Source organism: Pelodiscus sinensis, chromosome 5 (assembly GCF_049634645.1).
Source record: "Pelodiscus sinensis isolate JC-2024 chromosome 5, ASM4963464v1, whole genome shotgun sequence".
NCBI lineage: Eukaryota > Metazoa > Chordata > Testudines > Trionychidae > Pelodiscus > Pelodiscus sinensis.
In genome coordinates, this window is record NC_134715.1 from 54665745 (window position 1) to 54685133 (window position 19389).

Consider the following 19389-nt stretch of genomic DNA (forward strand, 5'->3'; position numbering starts at 1 on the left):
AGTGTTTGCATATGATTTCCTTAATTACCTGCTCCATTATCTTCCCTGGGACAGACGTTAAACTGACCGGTCTGTAGTTTCCTGGGTTGTTCTAATTCCCCTTTTTATAGATGGGCACAATATTTGCCCTTTTCCAGTCTTCTGGAATCTCCCCTGTCTTCCATGATTTTTCAAAGATCATAGCTAAAGGCTCAGATACTTCCTCTATCAGCTCCTTGAGTATTCTGGGATGCATTTCATCAGGACCTGCTGACTTGCTGACATCTAACTTTCTTAAGTGATGTTTAACTTGTTCTTTGTGTATCCTATCTTCTAAACTTACCCTCTCTCTGCTTGTATTCACTACGTTAGGCACACCTCTAGACTTCTCGGTGAAGACCGAAACAAAGAAGTCATTGAGCATCTTCACCATTTCCAAGTTTCCTGTTACTGCTTCTCCCTCTTCACTGAGCAGTGGGCCTACCCTGTCCTTGGTCTTCCTCTTGCTTCTAATGTATTTATAAAAGGTCTTCTTGTTTCCCTTTATGCCTGTAGCTAGTTTGATCTCATTTTGTGCCTTTGCCTTTCTAATCTTGCCCCTGCATTCCCGTGTTGCTTGCCTATATTCATCCTTTGTTATTTGTCCTAGTTTCCATTTTTTATAGGACTCCTTTTTTATTTTGAGATCATGCAAGATCTCCTTGTTAAGCCAAGCTGGTCTTTTGCCATATTTTCTATCTTTCCTACACAGCGGAATTGTTTGCTTTTGGGCCCTTAACAACGTCCCTTTGACATACTTCCAACTCTCCTCAGTTGTTTTTCCCTTTCAGTCTTGCTTCCCATGGGACTTTACCTACAAGTTCTCTGAGCTTATCAAAATCTGCTTTCCTGAAATCCATTACCTCAATTGTGCTGGTCTCCCTTCTACGTTTTGTTAAGATCATGAACTCTATTATTTCATGATCACTGTCCCCCAAACTGTCTTCCACTTTCAAGTTCTCAACTAGTTCCTCCCTATTTGTTAAAATCAAATCCAGAACAGCTTCTCCTCTGGTAGCTTTTTCAACCTTCTGAAACCTTTCATGACAAAGAGAAACATCACCATCTCAGTACGGAAAGACAATAAATATAGAGATAATGAAAGCAGATTACTCTGCCCTTATTTAATAGTGTACATTTTTCTAAATGTGTACTCAGAAGAGATGCAAAGATGAACTTAAAACATGTTCCAGGTGCTCTCCAGGACTATTCAAATCATAGTTCAACAGCAAGTGCATCTCTGTATAGCAAATCTTTGGAAAGTCAGTACAGCTTTAGTACATGTTCCAAAGCAGTTGCTCTGATATGCATTCATACTTGTAAAAGAGACAATTTCCCACAGAAGAAAAAAGCGCTAACGAAAAAAAGCAACATATTCCACTGCAAATATTAGGCTCTGGTTACAAAGTCTTTTTGGCGTCCCCTCCATCTCCTAATAAGTGGCTAAATCAGGTTTTCCTTGAATTTTTTTTTCTTACAGATCATAATCCTGAAGTTATGGGGAAGGCTTGCCTTGTAGTTAAAACACTAGAATCAGAGACGGGTTCTATTTCTGGCTACATATTGCTGGATGACACTGGGCAAGTTACTCACCCTCTCTGGGCCCCATACTTAATGCTTAAGTGATAACAGTTTATGAATTGTTTAAATATCATACAAAAGGCAGCCATAGACATGTATTGGGATAAACAAATAACGTCTTACTACAGGACTCCTATTACCTCTATCCCAAGGAACATGCATCTATTTTAGATCTACTCCATATTATTGAAGTACTGTTTCTTCCTCTGGCAGTATCCATCCTCATACACTAAAATGCCAACAATTAGGACAGCATAGTTGCATACAATGGAAATGGGAGATGTATTCTGGCCAACAAATCCACCAGTCACACGGCCCTTGTAAATAAGCATTGATCTCATATGATAGCTGTTCAGATGTATGCTAGCTACACAAAATGTTATTGAGTGTCTGATGCACTTAGATAAGAAATCACAATGGGTATTTGTTTTAAATTCTCCATATTCTTCTTTTCATTGAAATCAGGAAAGGACAAAATAGAATTAAAGGAAATACACCCTACACAAAATGAGTCTTCCTGGGGTAAAATATAAAATATTTTCTTTAAGTTACGTGTTCAGAATTTACATTAATAAAAGACAGAGAGGACATTTTTTGCAAAGAATAATCTGATGAAGCCTACCAATTTGCTACTCAGAGATTTAAATTGGAGGCTTTTAAACATAAAAATATAGTGTTTACCTCTTAATGGCTTTGTTTTAAATTGCATTTTTATTTAAATGCTTTCAAATTTGAATTATGGAGGGGGAGACAGAAGAGATATATTCTAACTACATCATTCCATTAAAATAGGCTCAATTAAGATAATTTCACTTAGAGAATACTCCATATGGTAGTGTAACCAGTTATTATAGTAGAGCTGAACAGGTCACACAACCTCTCTCCCCCTCCCCCCCCCCCCCCCCCGCCAAATAAATACTATTGTGTACTGTGGATCTCATTCAACTATATATAGCTACACATTTAAATGTCTTTGTAAATGGTCATTTTGTTGTGGTACCAGGTGATGCTTACCGGTCACTGATTAACCAGTGGCCCTGCCAGGCTGGAACAGCCTGTCCACCCCACTGTGTCATGCTGTTCAGCCGGAACAGTCCCCGCTCATGGTGGGCTCAGCCCTGCCGGCCTGGAGCAGCCCAACTGGGCTGGAGCAGCATCTCCATCCACTCACCCGAAGGTTCCTGGTTAAGAAGCTAACCAGTTAAATGTATCATTTAACTGATTAATTGGGGATTTTACATTCCTACATTGAAGCCCCAATCCCGCATGGATAGATGCATCGTTAAATCAAAAAGAGAAACCCATGCCAACATTTTTACAGGATGGGGATATAATTTGTAACAGCTCCTAGCTCAGGGGTGGGCAAAAGGGCCTCCACGGGCCAGATCCAGCCTGCTAAGAGAGTTGATCTGGCCCATGGAAGCCCCACCACTCCCCCGCCCCCACCCCCGGGTCAAAAATTATTGTCCACCCCTACCCTAGCTGTCAAGAGTTTCCATTTTTCCTCTCTCTACCCTTTTTACCAATCTTTAGTGCTGTTTTAGAGATACTGCTCTACACAGGTAACCTCTGAGAAAAAGTCACCATTATATCATCTGGGAGCTATTTGTCACAAGGCTAAGGCAAGCATTTAGGAGAACATGACTTTTCCACTCATTATCTTATGATCAGTAATAATATTGTCACTTCATAATTAGTTTAAACCTCATTAACTTGTTTGTGTCATTCTCTTCCCCAGAGTTGTGTTAGTGGAAATTGTCTAGTAAAATATTATGCTGCTTTGTGTAATGGGACTGATAGCATATGATTTTTTTTAAAAAGGTGTTTAATAACAATTGGGCCTGATTTGAGCATGATTCAGAAAAGTGTGAAAATAGAATTGCTAATACACTCAGGGCTTCTCAATGCCAGAAAATTCATTTTTCTAGGGCATTCTTCATAACAGATAACACCAATACCAATAAGCTATTACCTTTTTTCTTTAATAATCCTTTTCTATACTTTTTACAGCCTGTATTTTTTAGTCTGACTTCTCTGTAGCAGCAAATAAAGTAGCTTGGTATATTCCCTTATATGTGTGCTTAAGTTAGGGGAAAATACCATGTGCATGAGTATAGTGTATATTTTTTCTTGGTTCTACTGGCTTAGAAGAGGAAAACATATATTTCACCCAGCTCTGTTTTGCCATCCTTATTCCACACCAAAAAATAAAAGGGATGATGAAGTATATGCCTTTATTTAGGGGAAGACGATGGCTATCTTTCTGAAGCTTTTATTTTTAGTCCATAGCTAGGAGACAATAAGATGAGCTATGTTTTTATGTTCCTTTCTTTTATGAAAAGTAAAAGATGTGGTAGACACATCAACAAAAATGAAGGAAACTTTCAAACAGGTAGTGAGAGGGAAAGTGAGAAACATATTTATTAAGTATTTTTGAAAAAAGCCATTCTGTTTTGATTAAGTCCTGGAAATTGTGTTCTCAATACACCAAGAATGACATAATAGCACTGGGAATGCCGATTTGTTGGCATCATAAATGGAGTAAGGCAAAGGTTCATTGTCCCCACTATCGTTACACTGGTCTTGCACTATGTCATGGACTAATTAATGTTAGGGATAAATGATAAAGCACAGTTTAATGTCCTCATTTTTTTCTAATGACATTGTTCTGTTCAGTTTAACACATCTTGTAATTTAAGAGCAGTCCCAACTTGTAGAAGAGAAAGCAAATCCAGCTGACTTGTTTATCAACAAGGGGAAGACAAAATATACAGCTATCAATGTCCCAAAAGTATCCATCAGAGTAGATGGAAAAATACTAGCTTGAAAATATTTGGAAAAGTAGCATGACTGGCACAGATACCAAAATACAAATTTTTAATATCAGCATTATGTCTCTCCTTTCTGAAGCAGAATCATGGAAATCTACAACTGAAACTGTTAAGAAATGTAATGCATTCCGAAGTAAAAGCCTAGGGAAGAGCTTCAGAATACAAGGGAAAGAATTTCTTGCATCATCAAAAATTCTAACTAAAGCCAACCAAACTAAATAATTACAGATGGTAAGAAGAAGATGGACACACTCAGAACATGCTTTAAGAATGCCACCAACACAACTTCCATGATAAGTAATAAGATGGACGTCACCAGGAGAATAAAAGAGGATGATCTAGGAAAACATTATGCAGAACAACGGAAAAAAAGTTTAATACACCAACATTACATTCAGCGGTCTGAACAGAGCAGCACAAGGTCAAAATAAAAGGTGGAAAGTTGTGGACACCCTTTGCACCTCATGGTACAAGAGGCTAAATGAAAGAGAAGAACACTATATTCAAACTAAAGGTGAAATTGAGCTATTATTTCCACCGTATGGCTTTGTAAAATAGATTTGTCAGAATGGATACTGAAACCTCTGACTATATGTGATTACAATTGCACAGGTCAGAACTAGGGGAAAAAACAAACAAGCACTACAAATCTTAATTAGAGCACTAACTCAAAATAGATGCTTACACATTTTGAGTGGCTTAATTTTGGCCTGTGTCTCTCCTTGAACCTTAAGTAAATTCATACTTAATTTAGGCCTTGTCGAGGAAGGTTTACACTTGATTGGAACTCAGGAGATCTGCATTCAAAGCAAGGTTCTGCCTTCTCTATGACCATCAGCCAGGGGAACCCCTAGGAAAGGTGTGGTGGAGCTGACTCCGTGCTCCTGGAAGGGGCAGGGTCTTGGGTGGAAAACATGGGTTTGGGGCCAGCCATTCCTCAGTGACACCTGGAGCACAACATGTGGTGCTCAGCCGACGATTTAAAGGGCCCAGGGCTTCGCAGCTGGGCTCTTTAGAATTGCTGGGCTCCAAGGCAGCTGTCCCCTTTGTCTCCCCCCGGTCAGTGGGCCTGCCTTGGGCAAGTTGCTTGAGGTTTGTTGTATGTAAGTGCTGAGCACCCAATGCTTCCAATGTCTTCAGCTGATGTTGTGGGTACTGAGCACTCTGTAAAACCAGGGCTTTAAGCTTTCTGTACCTAAATTCCCCTCTTTCCAAGTGGAGATTATATACCTCACAGGGTAAATTCATTAATGTTTATATTCATTTTAGCATGCTAGCTGAACTGCTGTGGTGCCCCAGAATCTGTTTCATCACGTGTGCTTACATTGGTGTTTGACTCATGTTCTGTGGAACAGTTTGCTGTGTTGTATTTGTGGCAATGGTGCAAATGGAATCCATTTCTTACCAATATGGGGAATAGGAAGAGGGGCAGCAGCTAATGGGGGCCTCCTCACATGACTCTCTACTTGACTCTTCCCTGCCCCCAGCCCAGGTCCCCTATGCTCTTCCTCTTCCTACCCCATGATCCACCACCTTACCAGAAGAGGGCTCTGTCTCTCCTGCTGTGCCACAGACTAGCGGCAAAAGGAAAAACATGTCAGCAGCTCCTTCAGCTCTGTTCTATCACCCCAGCCCTTCCATGTAGCCATGTCTAAGCTCCATACTACACCTCCGCCATAGGACAGCACCAGGGGCAATACAGCTGTGCTAGAGGAGCTGCTCTCATTCTCTCCTTTCCCCACTGCAGTGCGTGGGAGAGGCCTGAACGTCAGGCCGATCCTGGGAAACGCAGTAGAGAAAAGAGTAGAATGTAGGGCCACCAAGAGGCCCCTCGCCAGCAGCTCCTCTGGAGCAGCCAGGCCACCTCCACCTTTTGTCCTCTGCCAGGGCTGCTGTATGGATGGAAGAGACCCTGTGTGGAGGCGCTGGGGGTAGCACAGCTGTGCCGGAGGAGTTGCTAACGTGGGGCCACCCAGTAGCCCCATGTTCTTATCCTGCAGTTTCTTTCTAGTACACCATATTGGCTATAAATGGCAGACTGGACTGAACTGCTGATTTGCATCAGGCTCTAACTACAGCAATGATATCTCTGCACAGTCCTAAAACAAGTTTAAGCACCAGACAGGATATTTTAGCTGCATTTCAGAAATATTTAGTTTCTGTACATTCTCATTTGTGATGTAAAACTGTTCTCTTAAAGACAAGTGGTAAGTGTTGTGTCCCAAAAACCATCTACTAAAGCCCCTTCTTCTGGTGTAAGGTTTCCATAGCAACAAGCATGGAGCACTGGCATTTTGTGATGTCATTATTCAATACAAATGCAAAGGTCTGGGGAACTGAGAGCAGATTACAGCTGCTCTTCATGCCTTTACAAAGCATTTTACTGTGGATTCATCTTGTTAACCTAAAGCTGTTCCTATGGGAACAGGGCAAGCACTTAATGTAGGTGCAATACGTCAGCATATTTTTTCCCCTCGCAAGTTATTTTCTTGTGAATCCCTTGTCAAGTCATAGTGCTACCAATAGTAACAACTAATAGGGGCACAATTCCGATGTCACCAACACCTAGACAAGTTTACTGATTTTATTGGAGTTAATCCTGATTTAATCTGGTTCTTCTATACTTAATTTTTGAGTTTGTAATTAAAATGTCCACCTTGAAAAAGTGAACCTAGTATTTTTTTCATGTGTATCTATAGGATGACTGTAATGTATCAGAAAGGTAAACAGAAGTGGTGCTCTTTTTCTTTTCTGGCAGAGAGTTGGTTTTTCTGGCAATTCTAGCACAGGATTTCTGGTTCCATATTTATTTAATTTCTCTTGGATCAGTGGGGCAATCTGTCATGTATGTAGCTACGATTCTGTTTTCTTTGCAATGGACCATTAAATTTAAGAATTATGCCTGAATGCTTATCAGCTGGGCTCCACAGTATTTTTAGTTGTCTGTTTCCTTTAACCACACTTTGAATGCTTGGGGAAAAGTCTTAGGATCTGCTCTGTACTGCAGGCACACGCTAATGGATAAAGATGAGCGAAAAATAATTCTATTCAGACACAGTCATTTCCAGTCCCATTACATTTCCTGGAGTGGTCTAGGAAGTAATTCTCAAGTTTTCTCTTCCCAAGAGAATGATACTGCTTCTGAAGTGTTCCAGATCCCATCAATCCACAAAGAAAAGGACTCATGTTGTCTATTCTGAACTGATCCCCCCCTACACTACAGCACATTTCATTTCAATAGAATACTGGTCACCTTATTTCAGTTTTTTAAAAGCAGTTCATTATCTAGTTCAAACAGTTCTGACAAATATATGTATCACTATCAGCAGTACTGAACTTATAAGGCATTTCTACAGTTACTTTCCTAAACCCATCCTGGAGTTACTGCATCAATACAGAAAAGAGACATCCAATTATGCAAAGCACATGTTATAATGAGAACACATTACCATTAATAAATATTAGCTTCATGTGACATATGCACTATTTATGTATCTTTTTTCAAAGAGCTGAATTTTTTTAATGCTTACGTGAAACAGCTAAAAAAAAGTACTAGACATTATTAATTCTCTCTCACACGCACACACATCCTCACTCCCAAATTCACATTTTCAAAAATGTGTTTCATTCACCATGGGCTTTATTGTATCATCTGTTTTTAATAGGCACTCCCTATGGATTGCAGTTGGGAATTCTGCTTAAAAACAGAGTATTGTAATGACAGATGGAACTCTGGAGTAGGAACCAAAGTTACCCATAGTATTAAATGTAATGAGCTTCATCAGCAAAAGAATATGACTTGTATTTGTGCAGTTCTCAAAAACAAGTTAAGTAAAATTTAAAACTCTCCAGTATGTTATGTTAGCTACAGCCATTACAGTACTATATGGCCCATGAACAGACATAAATCAATACATGCTTGAATTCCTTTTCAAGAAAAAAAAGAAGCTGTTTTTGTAAAGTTACCAAAGTTTAGGAAAGAGAAATTTAGCAAATAAAAGATGTGTTAATTAATGTGTGTAAACATAATTGAAATATATCTGCTTTTCCCTATGGAGTTTTTCCCCAATTAAGATTGGGCCAGGAACCATATAAAAACAGAGAAAGATAAGTCTCTGCGCCCCATGGAGTTTACAATCTAACTTCCCAATTCTGTGATGAGCTCTGTATGGTCACTAGGGGTACGTCTAAACTACATGGCTCCGTTGACGGAGCCATGTAGATTAGTGTACTCAAAAAAGGGAAATGAAGCAGCGATTTAAATAATCGCCGCTTCATTTACATCAAAATGGCTGCCGCGCTGTGCTGATCAGCTGTTTGGTGGTACAGCGCAATAGTCTGGATGCTCCGCGGTCGACAAGGGCTTCCCTTGCCAATCACGGAGTGTTCAGACTACCGTGCTGTGCCGCCAAACAACTGATCGGCACATTTTGATGTAAATGAAGCGGCGATTATTTAAATCGCCGCTTTATTGCCCTATGTCTAGAAACCTAATCTACATGGCTCCATCGATGGAGCCATGTAGTCTAGACATACCCTAGGGTCCCATTCTTTGCAGGAGCAGAGCCTATGGTCTGAATTCTGAGACACTTATTTTCCAAGATATTTAGAAGCTTAAAGACGCAGATAGGGACCAAATAGGATTTTTAAAAGTTCTTCAGATTTTTCTCTCAGATATATTATTTGCCATAAAATGCAAAGTCAACAAAACTTTGCAAATTTGGTCCTTTGCCAAACAGTTTTGATTGAACCAAAAAGTCACGTTTGGTGGTGGTTGCTGCTGGTGGAAACACCTCCCCTATAAGCTTCAAAATGATCTGGAGAAATAGTCTGAAGTAAATAGGATGAAATTTAATAAGGACACAAATGCAAAGTACAATATTCTGTTATGGAAGGAATTGTATAGCTTCACCTATACAAAATGGGAAATGATTGTATAGAAAAGAGTCCTGCAAAAAGGGATCTGAGGATCATATTGGACTATAAGCTAAATCTGAGTAAACACTGTAACACTGTTGAAAAAAAAAGCAAACATTACTCTAGGATGTATGAGCAGGAATGTTGTAAGCAAGACACAAGAACTAATTCTGTTCTACTCTGCACTGATTGGGCCTCAACTGGAGTATTATGTCCAGTTCTGGGTATCGCAATTCAGGAAAGATGTAGACAAACAAGAGAAAAGCAAGAAAAATAAGTAAAGGTCTAGAAAACATGATCTGTGAGGGAAGACTGAAAAAGACTGGGTTTGTTGAATCTGGAGAAGAGAAGACTGGGAGGGGACATGATAATAGTTTTCAAGTACGTGAAAGGTTTTTACAGAGGAAAAAATAAAATTGTTCTTGTTAACCCCTGAAGATAGGACAAGAAGCACTGGGCTTAAATTGCAGCAAGGACAGTTTAGGTTGAACAATATGAAAAACCACAGGCAGGTTAAGCACAGGAATCAATTGTCCAGGGAGGTTGTGGAATCTCAATCACTAGAGATTTATTAGAGCAGGTTAGACAAACACCTGCTAGGGATGACCTAGATAACACTTATTCCTACCATGAGCTAAGTTCCCAGTAAGCTGTGTGGCCATAAAGTTGCCTATTTAGCACCGCACAAACACTCAAGGCACCTGTGCAAGGTGAGGAGGAATGCCTCTCCATCCCCAAGATGGGCTCCAGTCTGGTGGCCAGAGAAGGATGGCCCAGCTCCATGCATCTTTCCCCCACTGTAGTTGGAGTGCGCTTTGACCCCACCCCACCACATGAATTTTGTTATGTGCACCAATATGAAGGTGATGTCTGACACACCATCTCCATATTGGTGCACATAACAAAATTCATTCAGCTCAAGGGGGTGGGAAAAATTAAAGGGAACACTGGCCATGAGTGAAGGCCTGAACTAAATGACCTCTCGATGTCCCTTCTAGTCCTATAATTCTATGATTCTCGAATAATTGCACTCATTTCCTCCACTCATGGTGCATGATGTTTTACGGTGCTTGGTCATGATTTCCCAAAGTAAATTGCACACTGTTACTTCTCACTTACATAATTGGGAATAAATATCTATACACATACTACTCACTGTCCAGGAGCTAGGTACTCAGATATTAGTACTAGATAGATCAGAGAGCACGGGGCAAGATATCTCCAGTGCCCAAGAAAGCATCATGATTCATCCTGGAAGGAACAGGTGGAGTTTACTGAGCTTATTATATATTATTTTAGTTACGCTTGTTATAAATCCAGTTGGCATATTCTCAAAATTACACAGCCTGGGAATATTATTGGTCATTCATATCGATCTCTTGAGTCTATGTTATTTCACATGAAGCTTAATACAACAAAAATCAGGTAATTTTATATATACATATACTAATACTGCAGTAAATACGTACAATATTATGTGCATGCAAACTTGTAATTTATGTCCTTATGTTTGTTCTTACCTGCAGCTGCTTCAGAACTAGTACATTCTTGAACTGAACCAACTGAACTAGGGGGAAAAATGTCATCATCAAAACTGATAAGATCTCCTTCCCCAGCTGGTTTACTTTGTAATGTACATGTTGAGAAGTTTGTTGGAGTGGATGACTCCCTCAGTGACTTGAAAGCCACTGCTTGGGCAGCTTCAGAGAGACCGGGAGCAGCAATGACTGGCTTTAGTAAAGTCGAACAAGGGGTAGGACTTTCTACAGAAAATGACTTTTTGGGAATGAGTGGCCTTGGAGCAGGAACTGGGAATTTCTTTTGTCCAACATTGTTCTCTGAAGCTGCCCCATTCCTTGCATCAAGCAAATTGTTACTAGTACTTTTTACAAGATTAGGTTTTGGTTTCTTTGGCAATTCAGGTTTGGTTACGACATCGCTCCTGGCTTCTTGAGGGGCAGGGTGCCATTCTCTGGGTGCAGCTTTGTGTGTGCTTCCTGTCCATGAATCCAACTCTCCTGAAGCTTTCCTGGCCCCTAGCTCTGGCTTTGGAGCTACTATTGGCTTTTTTGCAGTTACTGATGGTCTTGGGCCAAATGATCGTGGAGCAATTTCTGGTTTCTTTGATAATCCTGAGGTATCAGAACTTGTTTGGGATTCAAAAGCTTTGATCCTTGAACCAATACTATTTTGGCTTTTTTCTGTATTCATACTGTTCAACAACATGTGATTATCTGATAATCTATCAACTAAGAGGTTCACAGGCTGATTTGGAGATGGCTCCTTTTCAGCTTGAGGCTGACTCACTTCTTCCTGATTGTCTTGTGATTTACTTTGAATATCTCTGACAACAGGTCTGAGATTGCCTTTTGATCTTGGTTTCGGTACTGGACCTGTCACATTACTGGGATTTTCTTGGCACTTCCATTCTTCAGAAGCTTGAAAGACAACTAAGGGAGCCTCATTTTCTGAAGGACTGCTATTCAGGATGGGTCTGGGAGGTCTGAGAGGACTTTGCACTGCTGACAGAAAAAAGAAGCTTTAAAATTGTGTTCTCACACATCTTAAACACAAATTTATTTTGTCATTTGGCCTTTCTAACCATTCTGACTGAAATTCTTGCAACTATTCCACTTAGACTCACTGTTTCTTGTATTAGATTTGTCAATCTTGCTTTCTCAATCGGCAAAAATATTATTACACTACAGAAAGAATTGATCTTTGCTCAAATACACAGAATTTAAAAGTAAAAAGTCCAAACTTACTTTGCTGACTTGCAGCACTTTCATTTTAACATACTCAAACCACCATCAAATAATGAAAAATATATATTAAAAAAAGTTTCATGACATTTAGGGTTTCCCAGCACTGGCTAGAACAAGGAACAGTACACCATCTTCTCCAACTAGGTTTGTGTACATCTCAGTCCTGATCTACATCCTCCTTGCTCTTCCACCCAGTGTTTTCAGCATCTCTTTACTAGTGCAGATTAACTTTATTTACCGATTGCCAATAGAGTGGAAAAATACTTGTGCTGATTTTGTGGGGGGAAATATTAAATATTAAATGCATGGTAGCTTTGGGTAATATTAAAGAACACCACATTTTTACTTCTGACCCAGGCCAGAATGGAATATCCAGTTATCAGAGGTAAGAAGAGAATGCAGTAATTCACAGCATCAACTAGTCCATAAATGAAACACTTGTACTGAATGCAAAAATGATCACATTGACTTTTAAAAGCATCCCCAGAACACAATATAAAGCTTTTACCTGGAACAGTTTCAGATTCAGAGAGAGTAGTTTGGTTATTTTTTACACTACTTCTTGGCAAATTGATGATTATTTCTTCTGGAAAGTCAGTCTGTGTTGCAGACGTAGCAGTGTGTTTAGAAGCAGCAGCAGCATTATTGTTATTTGTTGGACTGACTTGCACTTGGTTAATTTCTTTTATCACCTGCTCATAAGATGGTGGAAGCTACACAATTTAAAAAAAAGGTAAAAATGTGAATGGGTCCAAATGTGAAAATTAAAATCCCCTACAGGAATTTAGAAATGTTATAATGACCGGTACAGCAACAAAATCAAAATTGGAACAGTTCTCTTTTAAGAGGACAATGAGTTCTGGAGAGGTTATTGTTCCTCTTTACACTTTACAGTTAACATGAAATACACACAAAAGTAAATACGTCCATTATCCGCTCACCTCAGCTGGAACAAGATCATTTGTCCTCCAGTTAGCCTGGGAAGGAGGAGGGAACCCTAATCCCTGTGGAGTGACATTTCCACCTAGAAACCAGGAGGATGGTCGGAGAGGCTCAGCAGCAACTATTGTAATCTCAGGACGTCTGCAAAGGAACATAAAGAATAAAAAAGGTGATGTGTAGGACATGGAAGGCATGACTGACTTGCAAGACCAAAGCATCCATATTAACATTATTACAGACTTACAAGTTTGGGAATAGCATTATTCCTCTTGAAAAGCAGAACTAAAGAGTTCAAATTCTGCAACCCCTTACTGGAATAACAGGCATGATAGTGTGGATGCATCACATATAAATTCGACCTTGGAGGGCTAAGTCCTAGCATAGATCAGGCCTGAGCGTAAATCAGTTGTCTACAAGAGTAAATATATATCCTCCAACACTCATATTCAATATTGCATGACTGTGCTCTATGGAACCTTTTAAGATATTCTGTATGACAAAAGATTTTTGAGAACCAAACAGCTAGGAAGAGAGTGAGAGCCTGATCATCTCTCTATTGTTAGACTATTGCGCCCATAGAATGAAAAGCTTGGTGAATGCTTTGATGTAAGAATGAGTTGTATTGACTTGCACAACATTCTTGGCCACTGTGGGATGTTAGATATCTGGCGTCATGGACCATTTGCCATGGTAGCTTCTGCCGTCAGTTTGCTATCAGAAAAGTAGTGCACAAATATATGTTTAAAAGGTTCTTGTTATGATCAGTTAATTTGGGGCACCTATTTTGAGAAGTTGGAAAGGGGTGTATAAGAACAGCCATATAGGATCAGAACAAAGACCCATTTAGCCAAGGGATACAAAATCCCATTTAAAATGTTATGTTTAACTGGTTAACCGGCTTGCCGCATTACACAACAGGCAGTGCAGACAGGGAGCTGCTCCGGCTGGACTGGGCAGGCTGCTACAGCCGGGCCAGGCACCAGTTACCCTGCTCAGTGTGCCGGTACGGCAATGCATCTTTAGTCTAGCCCACTATCCTGTCTTCCAACAGTGGCCAATGCCAGGTCCCGCAAGGGAATGAACTGAACAATGTATGTATTAAAGTTTGAATTCTCAACCTAAAATGATCACATAGAAAAGGAGTGTGTATGAAGGTAGTAGTGCTGCAATACATGTTTTTAAAAATTTCAGATCAAAAGCCCATCTTTTAAAAATCGTATTTTTAAAAAAATGTATGCATTTACTGCTTTGGTTCCAGTGATCACTAAGAAAAGAAAAGAAAAGAAAAGAAAAGAAAAGAAAAGAAAAGAAAAGAAAAGAAAAGAAAAGAAAAGAAAAGAAAAGAAAAGAAAAGAAAAGAAAAGGAAAAAGGATCCTAACACTATCAGATAAAATGAACTCTAAAACCAACTATTATAGGACATGATTGAAATACAAATGATCATGTTATACCTTCTATCTCTCTGCTGTTCAGTATGAGAAGTCCGAGAAGCTATTAAAGTAAAACAAAGAGAAAAAAAAGTTAACTTAGACTAGTACAGCAACAAACTGAAGATGGTAAAAAGCCATCATAATCATAACTGACCTTATGTAACATTTGATGATAAACAACAGATTTCTAAAAGAGTGGCCCTTTCTAAATAACATTTATTTTTATTAAAAACAAGAGATTTTTTTAAAAGCTGTTCTTCAGTAATGTTTATAAGACACAGAATATGTATATTTACACACACACTGGAGTTCAAGAATCCTCTGAGGCATGTTTTGTGGTTCAGACAAATTGCAGAGAGAAGGAGGAAAAAGTCCAAAACTGTTACCATTATGCTAAAATAACACGAAAGCTCTGAAAGAAACTAAAAAGCAAGTAAAATTAATAAGAGCGAGGCTACCACATCCTTAAATACTTTTATGCCTTTTTGTTTTTCACCACTCCATGGATTAAGAACAGTGTGATACTCCTTAGCCTTGTCTTTCAAAAATTTGTTTCCTAGACTTTGTGTATTTTAAACATGTTTTTGGTTCAAATTTTTATTTTGATGTAATTTTTTTGTTTAAAAAAAAAAACCCTAATCCAATAAAAGAAATATATTTACCCGAGAAACTATTTCCGTCTGCTGAGTAAATATTTAATAGTATTGTGTGCAGGAGAAATATGCTTAACATGCTTATTTAAAAAAAAAATCAAATATTTTAAAGGCCACGCTAACTTTTTAAAATGCGATTAAATAAAAAAAGAAAATAAATCAACTCTCAGCTTAATCTTTACATAGCAAATGTGATTTAGGGAGAAGTAAAGTCTTACTATGCAAAAGCTGACAATTGCACCATTATTATGCCATGACAGATTGAGAGCTGAAATCAGCAAAGCACCCCTTGAAAAAGAAAGGCATAGTTTTGTCACAGACATACCTCGTCCACGGGGCATTTTTGATGTGCACTATTCATGAGTGCTAGAGGAAAAAAAGAAGGGGTTACAGTAGAGAAAGAGGGTGTGAGGAAGAAAGAACAATCCACAGCTCCTATAAGTCAATAGACAAGATTATTTGGATTTGTGTTAGTCACACAAGAATAGTGCAGATTTCAGTTTTTTTAAAGAAAAACTCTAATGGTTTGTTTGATTGTTCAAAATAAAATTTATTTTAAGAAATTCAGAGCAATTTACCTGACTTTTTAATTTCTCTTCTCACACTGAATTTAACAGAAGGTTAGTAAAATTGCTTGGGGATGACATTTTAATTATGAACAGGAAAACTGAGAAGGAAAGAAGAAATACTTCTGTTGTGCTGATTTCAAATGAGAAAAGCATTTTTAGGTATTTATTAATTGGTGTCTACTTTGATATAAACTCTTTATAAACAGATGGGATACTAGTCAAATCAGATTCTTTAATAATTTGCATCCTACCCATTCCAAGCTTATCTTTGAACCCCCATGCATGAACATACATTTCCCTTCTTTACCTTCCCTTTCACTCAGAATAAAGAAAAGAGGTAAATCACTCCAACTGGTATGAGACACCTGTTTAGCCTAAGTGTTGTTACAGTCATGTTCATTTCAGACTATACAGAGATCAAGTGGGTAAAGAAATATTTTCATTGGATCAAATTTTATTGGTGAGAGAGAAGATTTCAAGCTGTCACAGACCTCTTTTTCAAGTCTGTGAAATATATTCAGTGTCCTAGCTTAAGGCCTTGTCGCAAGTTTTGTTGCCAAAAAACCATTTTGGTGACAAAACCCAGAGAGCGTCCACATTGTGCCACGACAAAAGCCCAGTTTTGGCAACAAAAAACTTCCACCTCCACACAAGACTTTAGTGTCTCTCCCCCTCCCCTTTATTGTCGACAATCATGTAGTGTGTACTACAGTAAGTATTTTGTTAAGTCCTTTGACCTCCAACATGTTTCCCACAATGCCCAATTAGCCACTCTGGCCAGAGCTTTAACCTCTGCTGCTCTGCAGCCATAAAAACAAGCAGATGCAAGTCTTGTGTGGAGGTGGAAGTTTTTTGTTGCCAAAACTTCCACCTGCAAACCCCCAAAACTTAAAAAATCCATTTCCTGGTGTCTGGCTTATTGTATAATGGTCCTCTTGGCTCGCTGTGTATTGGTCCTCCTGGCATCTTTTCAGGGAGGTGGCTATTGCTCAAAATGCTCTCCTACTAGGAGCAACACAGAGCTTTTGGATATTATCAGTGTGTGGGGCAAAGAATCGGTGCAATATCAGCTTCAAGTGACCTCTAGAAACTGGAACATAAATGGTCACAATTCTCGAACCCTGTATGAGTGAGACATTCTATAATGCAGAGTCAAGATAGTGTAACTAGAGAAAATTTTAGGGTAGATAAGGCCTGAATTTCAAATGTTCAAAAAGGCAGGAAAAATGTAACTTGATTTAATAAGTCCAGTTGTTTTTCCTTTGTGGATCACCTTTAGGAAACATGCCGATATTTTTGTCCCCTGAAATCCTATTCAGCTCAGAGCCATTCACTGTCATAGAAATGCTAACACTTTCATAGTTATAGACTAGATAAACAAAAACTAATGATAACTATATATGGGACGGCAGAACATGTAACAAAACTCGGAGTTCTTCTTTATCCCTTTCCATTTTATGGCTCTTAAGGGGAAAAAATCTTTATGGCTGATTTGACATAACTTTTTCTTTAGGAGAAATTGTATGAATGTTCGTGAGTTGTTACAATGGTTTTTATTATTCCAGTACTGCATGCAACTTTCTTTACTGCTTATTTTGCAATGGCAATAGGTGCAATATAAATGACAATACATTTTAAATAAATATTCATTATGTGAATTGTAGACTTCAAATTTTTCATCTAGCTTTCTTCTTGCAACCAGTAATTTTCTATTTCTTTTGTTCCAACTAAATGTGCAGTGGTAAGAGAGTACATTCTGAGTTTTGGGTAGAGTTATGACACACCCTAGTTCCCTTATGACTGGAATTTCCCCCACCCCATTACCCCATCTTTTCCACTTTAGATAATATTCTTGCTAACTAGTTTGTTTCTCTCTTAGATTTGAGACACATATGGATTATGGGGATATAGTTTTCAGCAATGAGTTAAAAAGGCTACCAAACATGTTTCACAATGGGACCTCCGAAATCACATTGCAAATTTTCAATATAGGAAAATAAATGACCCATTCTGAGAAGAAAGTTATTTTTCAACTAGGGATGTTAGATATTGTGTATTTTAGTAATTGAGTAAGTAGCTGGTTTAAAAATCAGTTTCCACCTGCCTGTGGACAGAGCTCCCCATAGACAGAGGCTGCTTAGGCTTCCATCCTACTTCCCCCCTTCCCCCGCTGTTGCTCCACCCCTCTCCCGCTGCTGATACAGAAGCAGCAGCACAGGGGGAGGAGGGAAATGTGGCTCCACAGAGCCATTGCTCAAGGGGAACCGGCTTAAAACCAGTTCCCTGTGTGTATTGGTCTGCCTGTCTGATAGAGAGGTATAGCAAAGGGGGGAAGGGTTGCATGTAGTCATTTGGATTAACTGTTAATCGTTTAAACAGCTATACGCAAATATCCCTATTTTCAACCGAGTGAGCACAGAATGTAAAGCTCTTTGTGGAAAGGTCATGTCTATGTCTATACAGAACCCAGGCTCCGAGTTCCCATCCCATTTGGGCCACTGAGTGCCACTGTAATAAAAATATCACCATCATATTTTTCAATTCTCAGGAAATCTTAATTTGGCCATTTTATTTTCATTTCATTATTAAAGTATCAATATAAACACTGATTTTCTTTTTTATAGTGGCAGATTCCATAGTTTTTACAAGTCATTTTATTTTTAATTACAGAAGCAAAAGCCTCAGACATGAACATCTGCAAACTTTGGGGGAAGCCCAGGTCCACACTGTGCTTTTAAATCAAATTTAGTCCTGGCAATTATAGATTCAATAAATGAGTTCTGTCAATTAAATCTTTCAATATCCTTAGGCAATGTGATTACCATGAATTTTAAAGAAATGCTAATTGTTTTAAATAGCAAGGTTATGTACTAATTAATCTAACTGCAGATTCTCTTAAAGCTTTCACACCACAAGTCAGAAATTCTTGCCTTCAGCCTAAGATAAAATGCAATACACTGGCATTTCTAAGAAATTATTCTTGTCACTGTCTAGGTACTTATATGGTCCTCATATAAGTAGTATCTGACCATCTCCTGATAATTAAAACAGAAGACCGAATCATACTCTCTCTGTTCCTTTCCCTACATGTGTGTGTGAGAGAGACAGAGAGACACTCAGACACAGAGAGATACACAGAGAGAGAGAGAGCAAGAACAGAAGTCCGAATCATAATCTCTCGGTTCCTTCCCCTACGTACGTACGTATGTACGTACATGTATGTGTGTGTAAGTAGTACATATTATGGGAATGCTAAGTTGAAAAGACAAGTTAAAAACCAGAGAAACTGATTATACAAAGATCTTATTGAAAATTTTCATAAAACGAGGTACAGATAACTGGGAGCTTTCTTGTTATGAAGCTCTTTAAAACCAGATCCTGAAGCTAGCTCCTCAAAAGCTTCTAAATTTCACTCATGCAAAGTTTAGAAGCCTGTCATGCAGAACATAGCAGCTCTGCAAGACTGAAGCGCCACATGGCAGGCACACTCCAGTTCGTCAGTCAATACATCCCAGGGAACATAACCAACTTTTGGGCAAACCTAGTGGCTCAGTTAATTGGGTTGGAATGTAATAGTGAAAAAAAGTGAAATCTTGGGTATTTATAGCTACCAGCTGGACACATTTATGCAGAAGTCTACATGGTAAGCCTTGAAGCGTATCAGGAATGCTAAAACGAATAT

At 38.8% G+C, this 19389-nt stretch overlaps 1 protein-coding gene across 9 annotated transcripts in view; it reads right to left on the minus strand.

Moving 5' to 3' along the window:
* Nucleotides 1–19389, minus strand: part of SH3D19 (SH3 domain containing 19) — a 114557-nt gene that overhangs the window by 39662 nt on the left and 55506 nt on the right. For 4 of the 9 annotated variants that reach the window (XM_075930034.1, XM_075930036.1, XM_075930035.1 and 1 more), the window contains exons 4-8: nt 15464–15504; nt 14507–14546; nt 13054–13195; nt 12621–12825; nt 10868–11869 (exon numbers count right to left, since the gene is read on the minus strand). In XM_075930034.1, the coding sequence (XP_075786149.1) occupies nt 10868–11869; nt 12621–12825; nt 13054–13195; nt 14507–14546; nt 15464–15479 (1405 nt within the window). In that variant the 5' untranslated portion in view covers nt 15480–15504. The remainder of the gene's footprint in view (nt 1–10867; nt 11870–12620; nt 12826–13053; nt 13196–14506; nt 14547–15463; nt 15505–19389) is intronic. The other 5 variants (XM_075930032.1, XM_075930030.1, XM_075930028.1 and 2 more) reach the window with 2 other exon arrangements.